Source organism: Phalaenopsis equestris, unplaced genomic scaffold (genome assembly GCF_001263595.1).
Source record: "Phalaenopsis equestris unplaced genomic scaffold, ASM126359v1 Scaffold000118, whole genome shotgun sequence".
In the NCBI taxonomy this organism is placed as follows: domain Eukaryota; kingdom Viridiplantae; phylum Streptophyta; class Magnoliopsida; order Asparagales; family Orchidaceae; genus Phalaenopsis; species Phalaenopsis equestris.
The window spans coordinates 38828-51017 of NW_018164560.1; the positions used below are offsets into that span (position 1 = coordinate 38828).

General features: G+C 34.1%; 1 protein-coding gene across 1 annotated transcript in view; it reads left to right on the forward strand.

The window, feature by feature from the left end:
• Positions 1 to 7837: 7837 nt before the first annotated feature.
• Positions 7838 to 12190, forward strand: part of LOC110021048 (ARM REPEAT PROTEIN INTERACTING WITH ABF2) — a 36295-nt gene continuing 31942 nt past the window's right edge. Inside the window, exons 1-2 of the mRNA XM_020719378.1 lie at positions 7838 to 8288; positions 8403 to 8569. Of these exons, the coding sequence (XP_020575037.1) occupies positions 7997 to 8288; positions 8403 to 8569 (459 nt within the window). The 5' untranslated portion in view covers positions 7838 to 7996. The remainder of the gene's footprint in view (positions 8289 to 8402; positions 8570 to 12190) is intronic.

A 12190-nucleotide genomic window follows, 5' to 3' on the forward strand; every position in this document is an offset into this window, starting at 1 on the left:
GAAAAATGCTTTATTACATTTTCTAAACTTGTATATGAATATTAGCATCCTTACTAATACAGTTTTCTTGAAATTTTTTTTTATATGGATATTCTAAGTATCTTTGATTTGACAAATTACAGTTCTTCTTGAAATGAATGAAGATTCAAAACTCTTATACTTGTAGTTTTAATCTAACTTGTTAAACTTTTTTCTTAAGTTATACTATTATATTTATTAAAATAAATTATAGAAGTTTATACTTTAATCATTGTCATAAGTCATATTTTTATATAGTAGAAGGGTCACTTCATGATAAGTAAAATCAAAGTTTGGGGGATTTTGGTACACCAAAATAATGTACTATTTAATATATATTATTTTTGAGCTATTTTGAATGCTCCAAACAATTCAAATGTCCCATGGATTGGTTTGATACACCTAAAATATATAGTATTTTTAGACATATTTTTATATCTATTTTTGAGATACTGCGCTTTAATGGAAGGTATTTATGTGTTTTTCTTTCAGGTACAAGTAACAAGGTGCAGAATGCTAAAAAGAGTGAAAAGATTTTCATGATCCTGGCGCCAGAATCCAAAGAATAGCACAGACTTGATTAGACTGGCGCTAGAAGCGCTAGAGACGAATTAAGAAAGAGTAACACAGTTCATGACTATTTTTGAGCTATTTTGAAGGCTCCAAACAATTCAAATGTCCCATGGATTGGTTTGATACACCTAAAATATATAGTATTTTTAGACATATTTTTATATCTATTTTTGAGATACTGCGCTTTAATGGAAGGTATTTATGTGTTTTTCTTTCAGGTACAAGTAACAAGGTGCAAAATGCTAAAAAGAGTGAAAAAGTATCAATTTTTTAGAAAAAATGCAAAAATGGTGCAAAAGTGTTTTGGCGCCAAGTGTCAGATCTGACACTTAAGCGCTGGTGAAACAGAGAAGGCCGCGCCTAAGCGCCAGAGACCCTGCGCCTAAGCGCCAGTGACAGTTACTTGACGGGTTAATTCATTTTGACAAATTCTGAAGAGACATTTAAGGCACCTATTGGCTAAAATGGGTGGTTATAACCACCAAGGATGAAAATATAATTAAAGAACTTATGAAAGGAGATATCCGTTGGTAAATACATTGAATCAAGGCACATTTTGAAGAGATGCCAATACACCTCTTGGAAAATTATAAAAGAAGGAAGTTGAAACTTTTTGAATGGGGCTGAAAAATCTTAAGAAGTTCTGAAAGGTTCTTGAAGATGTTTGTGGAGGAGCTTTTGAAGAAAATTTCAGGCACCACAAATTTATTTTCCCTTTGTTTATAGTTTTAATTTGAGAGTTAAGAGTGTTATAAGAGAGAAGAGATTCAAAGAAACTTCAAGAGTTTGGTGGATGATTTGAGATAAATTTTTATCTTTGTTTTAAACATCATTGGGTTTTAATTGAGACTTCTTTTTGGTTTGATAATAATTTATACTTTTAAACTAAAGTGTGATTTTGTTTTCTCCATGGATTTTGAGTTGTTTTGTTTATCTTTCTCTTTAAAATGATAAGTAATTAAAGTGTTGGGTGGAAGTTGTGGAGAGTATTAAGCTTTAATGTTGGAAGAGCTTTAATGTTGGTAATTCCATGAGTATTAAGCTTTAATGTTGGAAATAGTTGTGATGATTTAATTCCATGCACTTCATTTACTTCTTGATCTAGCCTATCTAGATGTTAAAATTTGTTGTGAGAACATGTAAGAATCAGGATGATATTGCCTCAGTCAACAGTTGGAAAGAATCACATGATATTGTATGAATGAGAATGTAGTTCATATGATGAGTGCAAATAAATAGAGATATAATCTTTCAAGGGTGTGGAGTTATAGGACTTTAGAGTGACAGACTAAAGCCCCCAACTTGGTTTATTATTTTAGGTTTTGATACGATATGTTAGCCCCCAGGTGGAGGGAACCGAGGGAACTCTAGAGTGAGAGCTAGTATCTTCCATGCTTAACCGATCTTCAGAACCGTTCAAACTTTAAATTAGTCAATGTTCTTTATAACATCTCTAATAAGGGTAAATAACAATATTGCTCCTATTTGGTACAACACACTTTAAATACTTTCACAATAGAATTTCTATATATATTACTGATTCATGATAAGGAGAAAGATATTTCATATTCAATGATTTTCTTTTACATAAACTCAAGTTATCTTTAGTAAGTTTTTATATTAAAAATTAAAAATATCAAAAAGAGTTCAAATTTCTTTCCTGTGATAAAAACTATAGTTTAAGTATTTGTCTTTTTAAAGTAGAAAGTTTGATCACTTTAATTATCGCATACTGTGAACAATCTCCATGGGTTCGATATTTAGGGCTTAATTAAAAAGTCTTATATTACTTGATAACGATACATATACTTGCATAGTATCTCAATATATATATTAAGTTAAAAATTTAAGTTTTTATTTTCTCAAGATTGAGTTTTTGATACTGTTGTAAAGTAAGAAAAGATAAGTGAAAAATATAATAAAATACATTATTGTACAGTTGCATATAAACAGTCGGGATTCAGGTTCAATGCAGCTAAACACATTGGAAAGCCTTTTTAATGAAGAGATATCTCTTGGATCAACGGACTTGTCTCTTGGTGTTAAAAGATGTGACTTTTGGGGAGAAAATGGGAGGGAATTTTGAATTCCTTTTGAATGAAGGCTAACCCTAATTAAAAAGGAGAGGAGTCTAGAGAAGAGAGGGGGCGTGAGATAAAGAGGAAAGTCTTAGCATGAGAGAGAAGTCTTGAAGAAGAGAATATTTTCTTATAGGGTTGTAAGAGGAGAGGAAATGTGAGAGATTTCTTCTTTATTACACTTCTAAGACACTTCTAAGCTTTATTACACTTCTAAGAGAGAATTGAGTGTGATTGTAAAGAGATAAAGTGCTTAAAGAGAACTTCTATAAATTTTATTGGGAAGAAGTGTGAGAGAAATTATGTTATTTTCTTTTTTGGTTTTGTAAACTTGTTTTTATATATGAAATCCATGTTTTGTCGTATCATTCTCAAGAATTATGAGTAGTCTTCTTTATTCTTCTCCCTACAATAAAATATGGTTTTGTGAATAATTAGTTTTGTTTTGTAAGAATTTAAATGTCAATAAATTGTGATGATTTGAACTTTGATCTTTATTTACTTTTTGATATTGTCAATTGAGAGGTTAAAATTTGTTGAGAAACATACGATCCGAAAGGGCTATGCTTTTTACTACAAAGTAAGAGTCGTATTCAATTTCATAGGTGAGAATGTAATCAATGGGTAGGGAAATATATGTTAATGGTTGTAGAATTGACGATTTTAAGGTGACAGATTAAAAACCTCAATTTGGTCCAATTTATTAGAAAATAAAACAAGATTGTTAGCCTTTGGGTGAGGGAGAAGTGAGAGCTCTGAAGTGGCAACTAGTATCCTCTCAACCTAACCACTTATATAGGGATCAAACCCTAGATTAGTCAATATTTTTGGTGCACTCTCAGAGGGAAAATAATAGAATTGCTTCTACTTGACACAATACAATTTTATATATAGTTTAAATGATTTTAATTTCTCCACACTCCATAAACTCATTGTGAAAGAGAAATATGCTTTCTTAAATTTAAACTTTTTGTTTCAAAACTTTGTTTAGTCTTTATAAGTTTACTTTCAAAGTTTAACAATTAGTTTGATTAACTTAGTTCTTTTAATTGCATTTCATTTAACACACATAAATTTACTTTATATTTATTTTATCTGTTTAAGTTTTATAGTTTGAATATTGTGTTTGACGTTATAATTATAAGAATTTCCAACTCGTTGTGGGATCTATACTTAGGACTCCATTAGAGTCCTTTATTACTTGAGCAATATGTATATTTGCTTTATTATTACGGGTTTGACAGCTTATAGATTTTAAAAGATAAAATTATTTATACTGAATTTAGTTTTATTGGGATTGAACTGCATGTTTATTATTAGTGTTGTCGTGTGTGTATTGTAATATTGAAAGATATTTACAACGCACAACACAAAGTCGCCCGCATCACCAGTTTGACAAGACATGATGTAGACACTTTCTAATGAGTTCTTTAAATCGTTTCTATGCTTTGTATATTGACTCACCTTCATAATGAGTAAAAGAGGTAATATCATTTATAAGCTTAATAGTTTTTTAAGGTGAAAAATACTTAGCCAAAAATTTTTATGCTGACTCCTCTAAAGTTCTAATAGATCTTGGTGCTAATGAATTTAACTACATTTTAGTTTTATCCTTTAAGAAAAAAAGTAAAAAGTCTAAGTCTAACAACGTCAATTGATACACCATCATATTTAAATAAAGCATACAATTCTAAAAAGCTTGCAATGTGTAACTTTGGATTCTCAGATGGTGTTTCCTCAAAATGATTGTTTTGTACCATTTGTATAACAACATACTTAAGTTTAAATGAGTTAGCCACTACACTAGGGATTTGTATACTTGAGTGAATTTCATTGTTGTATGGTTTGCATAGTCCCTTAAAGGTTTTTGTAAATCAAGATGTTCATTTTCATTTGTTTGGTTATTTAAGTGAATTTGTGATGCGTTTGTCATTTCTTGACAATTATGAAGTTCTTTTCATTTTAAATTTTTCCTAATAGTTCGTTCTAACTCAGAATCGTAGGGTACTAAACATTCGGTTCTCGAACTATGCACGCACAATTAAAATTTAAGAAATTATAAATTAAAAATAAAACAAAATACTTAAAATAAAAATATTTTTTATTTTTTAAATATTTTTCATTTTTTAAGAATTTTTGAATTTTCAATTTTTTTTTGTTTTTTTATATTTTTTAAAATAAACAAATACCGATAAAATAATATACAATTCTTCCAAAATAAATCTACAACAAAATAAAAATTAAAATTTTTAAGTCAGAAAATTTCATTATTTTTCTCAATAATGACGTCAAAAACTTAACCTGAGCCACAATTACGTAATTATTTAAGTCCGAAAATATGACCAAAATGTTGACCCAATTTATATGTAACAGTTGGTGTGCAAAATAAATGTGTAATTAAATTGATTAAAGATTTATATGCTTGGGATACTACGCAAGCATACGTATCGTTTCAAATAATATAGAGTTTTATTTAAAAACTCCAACATTGATCCCACAATGAAAATAAGGATTTTACTATGCTAACTTAAAAATATTTCTACATAAATTGTAATATAAATTTGCAAGAGAGTAATATTGAACTGTTTGTAAAAGGGTGTAACTAAAGTGACTACTTCTACTAAAAGTAAATGCAAAGTCTCTAAATTTAAAATGTGTAAAGAAGTACGATTTTAATAAAAAGTCTTCCCTCTTTACAAAGAGAATGTAAATAAGGGTTGAAATCAAATGATTAAAGATGGAAGTGAGGTATTATGACAAATAGGAGCATGCCTATTCTTTATCCCTTACGAGCATAAAGAATATTGGTTAATCTAAAGTTAGTTCTAGCTTGTGTTATAGTGTTGAGTATATTCTAGCATCTCACTTTTAGATTACCCATTGTGCCCTCTCTATATGACCTACTAGGGACGCTTAGTTCCAACAATAGATCAAATTGGTAAAGAATCTAGCATGTCACCCTAGAAACACCAATTTTACGCCCATCAAAACTTATATCTCTATCTATTTGCACTCCCCCTAGATTTGACATCCCCATCCTCTAAGGTTTAGTGTGGTACTCACTAGTTGGTGAAATTATAGCCCTACCAGGTCACTATGTTTCGCAATGGATTTTAACATCACAAATGACCAATTTGTAAAGTAAATGATTTGTACAATTTGTAAAGTAAATGAAGAACCGATAAAAATACCACCACAAAATTATTTGAATAAAATAAATATTTAAAATATTATAATCCCACACATCATTACTTCTTATTGCAAGGAGAAATAAAAGAAAACTACTTAGAAATCATGAGGATAACAAAATAAAACATCGAATATATAAAAAACCAAGTTTATAAGACAAATTTTAAACAAAGGTACAAATACTTATCTCAAACTTCTCTCCGAGCAATCCTCTGAAGTTTTCTGACAGAACTTGACGCCACAAGACTCACACAAGACTCTACAATCACCACACTCTTACTATAGTGGCACCCACCCCTATAGTGGTCTAAACTACTAATAAAAATAAAGTTTTTCTTTTTTTTCCTTCTTTGAACATATAGAAATTATATTTTATATATAGAGCTCTGAAAATAACCAAGGGTTAAAACACATTTTCAAAATTTGTCCAAATTCATTGAATGTTGGGCAAACTGTTTCTGGTGCCTAGGCGCCCAACCGTCGCGCCTAGACGCCGACCTTCTAGAACATGCTGACGCCTAGGAGCTCGGTCACTTTTCGTGTCTTTGGCTTTAATTGACCCATTTTTGCTCCTTTTTTCTCTTATTGCACTTGAAATAAAAAGCACACAAAATATATTTCATTAAAGCACAATATTATTAAAAATAAACATGAATTACATAGATAAAAACAAGTAATTTTGAGGCGTGTCAGCCACCATATGAGCCGTCTCATAGAATTAATTCACTTTATTCATTCTCAACAACAGTCACAACCCCTTTTTGGGTGCGCAACGGATATAACTAACCCAGACACTATTTAAGATAAGGTAGATGATGCCTAAATCTAATCATTTCAAAATCTTTTTCTTTACCACCTCTTTCATGATAGGGTTAAATCTCCTCCATGGATCATCCCTAGGTTTATGATTGTCTGCTATAAGAATCATATGCATACACATTGACATACTAATCCTCTTTATATCAGTTAGAGTCTACCTAAAGACTCTCAGAAAACTTCTCATAACTGTCATCAATTTTTCTTCTTGTAAACTACTAAGTTTTGAAGAGATAATAACAGGTAATGAGGGGAAATTTCAGATGCATAGGTAAGAACTTCAGTTCAACTTTAAGTGACTCATCCATGGATGAAACTAATGGTTTAGAGTTTTCAATGGATCCAATAGTTCGAACCTCTCCCTATACATCTTAGGGTTTGATTCTATCAATAGAGTCGATTCATCCCGAGAGTTATGTCTATCATCCTTAATAAAAATCCGCTCTATTGGATCAACTGCGCAAATCTTCTGAAATTGGCTTCTACTAAGTCGGTTCACTAAATCAAGCCTAAAATATGAATCATTTTTTGATTCAGAAGAGAATTTCATAGATTTTAAGACATTAATAGTTACTTCCTGATCATTTACTCTCATAGTCAACTCCCTCTTCTGCACTCAATCATCGCCCTACGAGTGGTTAGGAAAGGTGTGCCTAAGATGCTGAGTATTTCCTTATCATCCTTCATATCCAAAACAATAAAGTCAGCATGAAAGATAAACTCATCCACCTTTACTAGAACATCCTTTATAACTCTCATAGAATAGGTAAAAGATTGGTCAACAAGCTGAAGGGTTACAGTGGTGAGCTAGACTTCTCCTAATCCTAATCTCTCAAAGATAGACAGAGGACACGAGGTTAATGGTGGCATCTAAGTCATATAAGGCTTTTCCAATGAATTTATCTCTTATAGCACAAGAAATTGTGAAACTCCCAAAGTCCTTAGGAGAATTTTAAATTCAATATCGTGAAAACAACATAGTTGATATGTTATAGTTAGTTGGCACCTAAAATTAAATTTCTCCTTTAATGATCCCAAGTGATATAAATATATAATGTATAATTTGAAAATTTACACAACAGAGTTGAGAAAAGGAAAGCTAGCTTACTCTGATCTAGTGTGATGTTACTATCGTGAGAGTTTTTGCCAAAATTGTCGCGTCTTCACTTAAGAAAAAATAGAAGAGCCGAAGTGAAGGCGGGTAGATTGGAAATTAGAAGGGTCATCCTTCTCCTAGACAACAATAAAGTATTCAGAAAGGAACAGACACAGAGACACTACTTCCCTAGGCCACATTCCTGGTATCCGCTCTATCTCCTCCCATGGAGGAGCAACGGCGCCAGCTGCTGTCGGCCACTGCACAGCAGCGGAAGGGGCGGAAGGGGCGGAAGAGAAAGTTGGAGGATGTCGTCACTCCATCACCAGTGGCTGAAGAGGACGAGGCGTTGGAGGAAGGCGGCGCCGGCGAGATCTGCTGCCAGAGCTCCTTAGAAACCCTAGCTCTCCAGGTGAGGGACCAGGTAGAGGTCCTAGAAAGAGGCTTTTCATGGAGGAGAGCCGATCGGGAAGCCGCTAAAAACGCTACTCATGCCCTCGCCGACCTTGCAAAGAACGGTATGACTTTTTTGTTCTTATGGTTTTTGCTTGCGGTTTGGGCGCAATCATTATTTTCCTTTTCCTGTTTTTGAGTTGTGATTGTTGTACACCTACTGAGAGAGGGTCTCGCAGAGGAGCTTGTGAACGTGATAGTTGAGAACGGAGCTGTGCCTGCACTTGTTCGGCATCTGCAGGAGCCGACGGCTCTACTGATGGATGGCGATGGCGGGGGAGAGCGTCACTACGAGCATGACGTGGAGAAAGGGAGTGCATTTGCTTTGGGCCTTCTGGCCGTTAAGGTATACACGTTGTGGTAACTGTCTTGCGTGATCTTGTTTTTTCGCTTCCTAGTGGTATGCTGGATTTTTACCCGATTGGTCACTATTCTTTTTTTCTTCTCTTTGCGTTTTTGACTTGGAGGAGACGCAAAATAACTGATTTAAGAGGTCTAATGACAGATTCTGGAACCTTGGCTAGTTAACGTAAGTTTATTGGGTTTGAAAGTTGAGATCATTTTCCTGAATAGTAATTGAGTTATTAAGTGAAAGAATGACTAAACTATGTTTGGTTGCATATTGAGAGAAATTTTAATGAATTATTCTAAGAAATGGGCTTTTGATCTTGAGTTTTAGGGTTTATTTGGGACAACTTTCTGCTTGCTTTTTCATTTCAGACCGCCACCACGGCTGTGTTTGAGAAACTATTTAGTAGAAATTTCTGTGGTGAGAAGCTATTTTTTCTAACATGACCTGTTAGAGTGTCGTGACTGTAGGAAAATTCATGTTTGATTTTTTTGTAAAAAAATATTTTTAATTCTCATCGTAACTTTCTAAGAAGTTGCTTTCTCCACCATAATTTTACAATCAATTTTATAAAAAGTTGCAGCCAACCGAAACAGACCCTTAGCATAAAAGGTGTTCAAATTATTATTATCTTTTTAATTTTTGTCAAGCCCTATAACTAGATTCAAGCACTTATGCACGTGGAAGAGAAAAAAACGCCTCTTTGTTCTTGTTAAAGGAATCGTAAAACTTAGTACTTGCATGATCCTTCCTTTTCCCATGAAGAGTAGCTTGATGGAAAACTTGAATATATATATATATATATATATATATATATGTCTGTGTGTTTGTGTGTGTGTTTATTAGTTTTTATTTAAAAATTGAATGTTTTGGTATTTGCCTTACTCTATTAAATTAGGAAGCAAGAGTGCTCATAGAAAGTGCCTTGGGAGACAATATATAGCTTTTAATGGAGGTTAAAAAAATCCTATTAATTTTCTATATCATGCATCTTTCACCTCGTTCCTTCCCTTATTTCTTGAGAAGCAAAATTGGTAGTAGCATCCTATTACAAAGGGAAATTTAGCAAAATAAATCATATTTTCTTCCTCTCCAATGAAAAGATTGCTGTTTTAACTTATTGGGTCCCCATAAAAAGTATTGTTAAAATTAAAAGAAATATTGCTCTTAAATAGCTTACTCCCTCTATTCCTTCTTCACCGTCATGTTATTAGTGTGCAAGCCTTCATGAACTCTATGTTAGCAAGCTCAAAATCTCGTCCGAGTTCACCAATTAGAAAGAGTCCCAACAAGATCTATATAGAAGGATCTTGACTCAATCAATCATAAAATCCTTCAAGGGATTATAGGAACTTGGTGGGATTTCATGCCCTAATAGGTGGTGGGATCTCTTGTCCTAGTAGACAATTAGTTTACATTGTATTTTTTTATTGACCAATGCATTTTTGCCCATCAAAATACTTTAATTGAGCAACATGCATAACTTCATGCTTGGGTTGTACACTGGTTGATATCTTTATGTATGCTGCAATTTAACCTAAGTTCTTTTGTGTAAAATATAGCTCAACCATGCAGGTTTACCCAACTTGCCCAAATATATGCGAAGAATTTAGGCTTCTTTGCTCAAGTTGGTTGTAGCCTGGGCATGGTTGTTTGAGTGCAACCTAAGCATTCATGTCATATTTGGATCTGCTTTGCAGACCAAAAAAATATTTCATGAACTAACAAGTCGTTAGTTTTTCCTCACCCATTTAGGCTATCACAAATCCAGCTATAGGACCCAAACCGAGCGCGTGTGTCGGTTCACGTGAACGACACAAAGCCTAATCGAGTAGCCTGTTTTTATTCCTTTCTAATTTTTGGCGATTTTTCTCATTTACTTTCATTCTTTTCTAGTCCTTTCATATATATGGTGGTATTAGGGTTTATATTGAAAGTTTTTTGGCATGAGTTTGCTTAGGCTGTTAGCATTTATTTTCTCTCTCCGAGCCTATTTACGAGGGTTGGTGCTCCGGCTGTATCCATCTCCCAAGATGGTGATTATCTTCTCAATCACCTTCCACATCCTCCCTGCCTTGCTCCTTACCGCCCTCCATTGCTGCAGCTGCCCCCAAACAACCATCGTTCCTATTTTACTGCAGTCACCTCTACTGCCACCTTCCAGAAGTCGCGTCCCTCGCAGTTGCAACCATCCTAGCTGCTCCTTCCACTCGTCATTACTTAATTGTTGTCCAACCCCACACTTGTCGTTCCAATCACCCTTAGATTTCCAACCTCCCTCACCACCCTACACCACCCTACACCACTATCTATCTGCCATCCCAACCGTTCCTTGCGTTTTCCTTGTTGTTCTGCCCAAACCTACCCCTCACGTCGTTTTGTTGTTCCAGCCCCTAACAAGCTTTAACACAACTCATCTGCTTCTAAAAACCTTAATACTGAATCTGTTACCTTCCAACACTCTAACCTACCCATTCTAGTCCACCTTGCCGACCTCCACCACCATTGGGATATATTTTAGCTCTGTTTATTTTGTTTATGTTATTGCATTTCCCTTTCAATGCGTCAGTTGTAAGTTTTTCTATTGTTGTTTGGGTTAACTCCGACATCATTTGGTATTAGAGCTAGCCTAATCCTAGTCATATTTTACGATTTTTAGCAATCACCACTTCCAAACCCTAATCATAACACCGAAGTGATACTTGTCGAAGACCTGAATGAGAGGAAATACCACGACGCAGTTTATGAGAAATCTGCAAAGGGATGTCCAAGAACCTTTTATGGAGGATGTGTGGTGGGAAATTTTTTAATTGCAATAGAAGTTTGTTGTCGATGAGACAATCTGGAAATGTCACCTGTAGTTGTAACATTGACTTGCCCGATCGAACAAATGGAGTGAATATCTTCCACCATACGAATGTTAGGGATGACAAACCCTTGCCTCAAAGACTTGATCTGAAATATTCGAGAAGCTAAAATTTTGAAATGTGGATTTGTCACATTTTGACAGCCACTTAGGCTTAGACGAGTTCATTGAGTGGCTCTAGACTGTGGAACTTTTTTTCGAGTACCAAGACGTCTCACTGGACAAAATGATGAAACTGGCTGTCAGTAAGTTAAAGAAGATTGCATTGATTTGGTGAAAAAAAACGAAACACACACCAAAATATGTGAAAAGACAAGATCACTATCTAGTTCAACATGAAACGGGAGATGCATCACTCGTACCTATTTGCTCACTATTGACCGAATGTTCAGACACTAGTTCCAAAAGTGGAGAGACCACATCGCCTGACGTCCACCACATCTTGCAGGTAAGGTTCAACCTTAGGATCTTACAACCATAGTACATACAGGGGAATATCCAAACTATAAAACTGGAGAAATTGATTAAGAGTAGAAAACATGTGGAGTGAACAAGTATTCCTAACTCTGTCCCAACTAGAAAGTGTTTCAAGTACCATGAATTTGGGCATATTGAATCAGATTGAACAACTAGAGAAATGATCTCTTTCACTTAACTGAGCGCTGTTAAAGAAATGGACAATGACACAGTAGACATTGAAGAAGGTGAGGACACAAATGAGGAGTATCATCTTCTAATTAACGAGGGAAAGA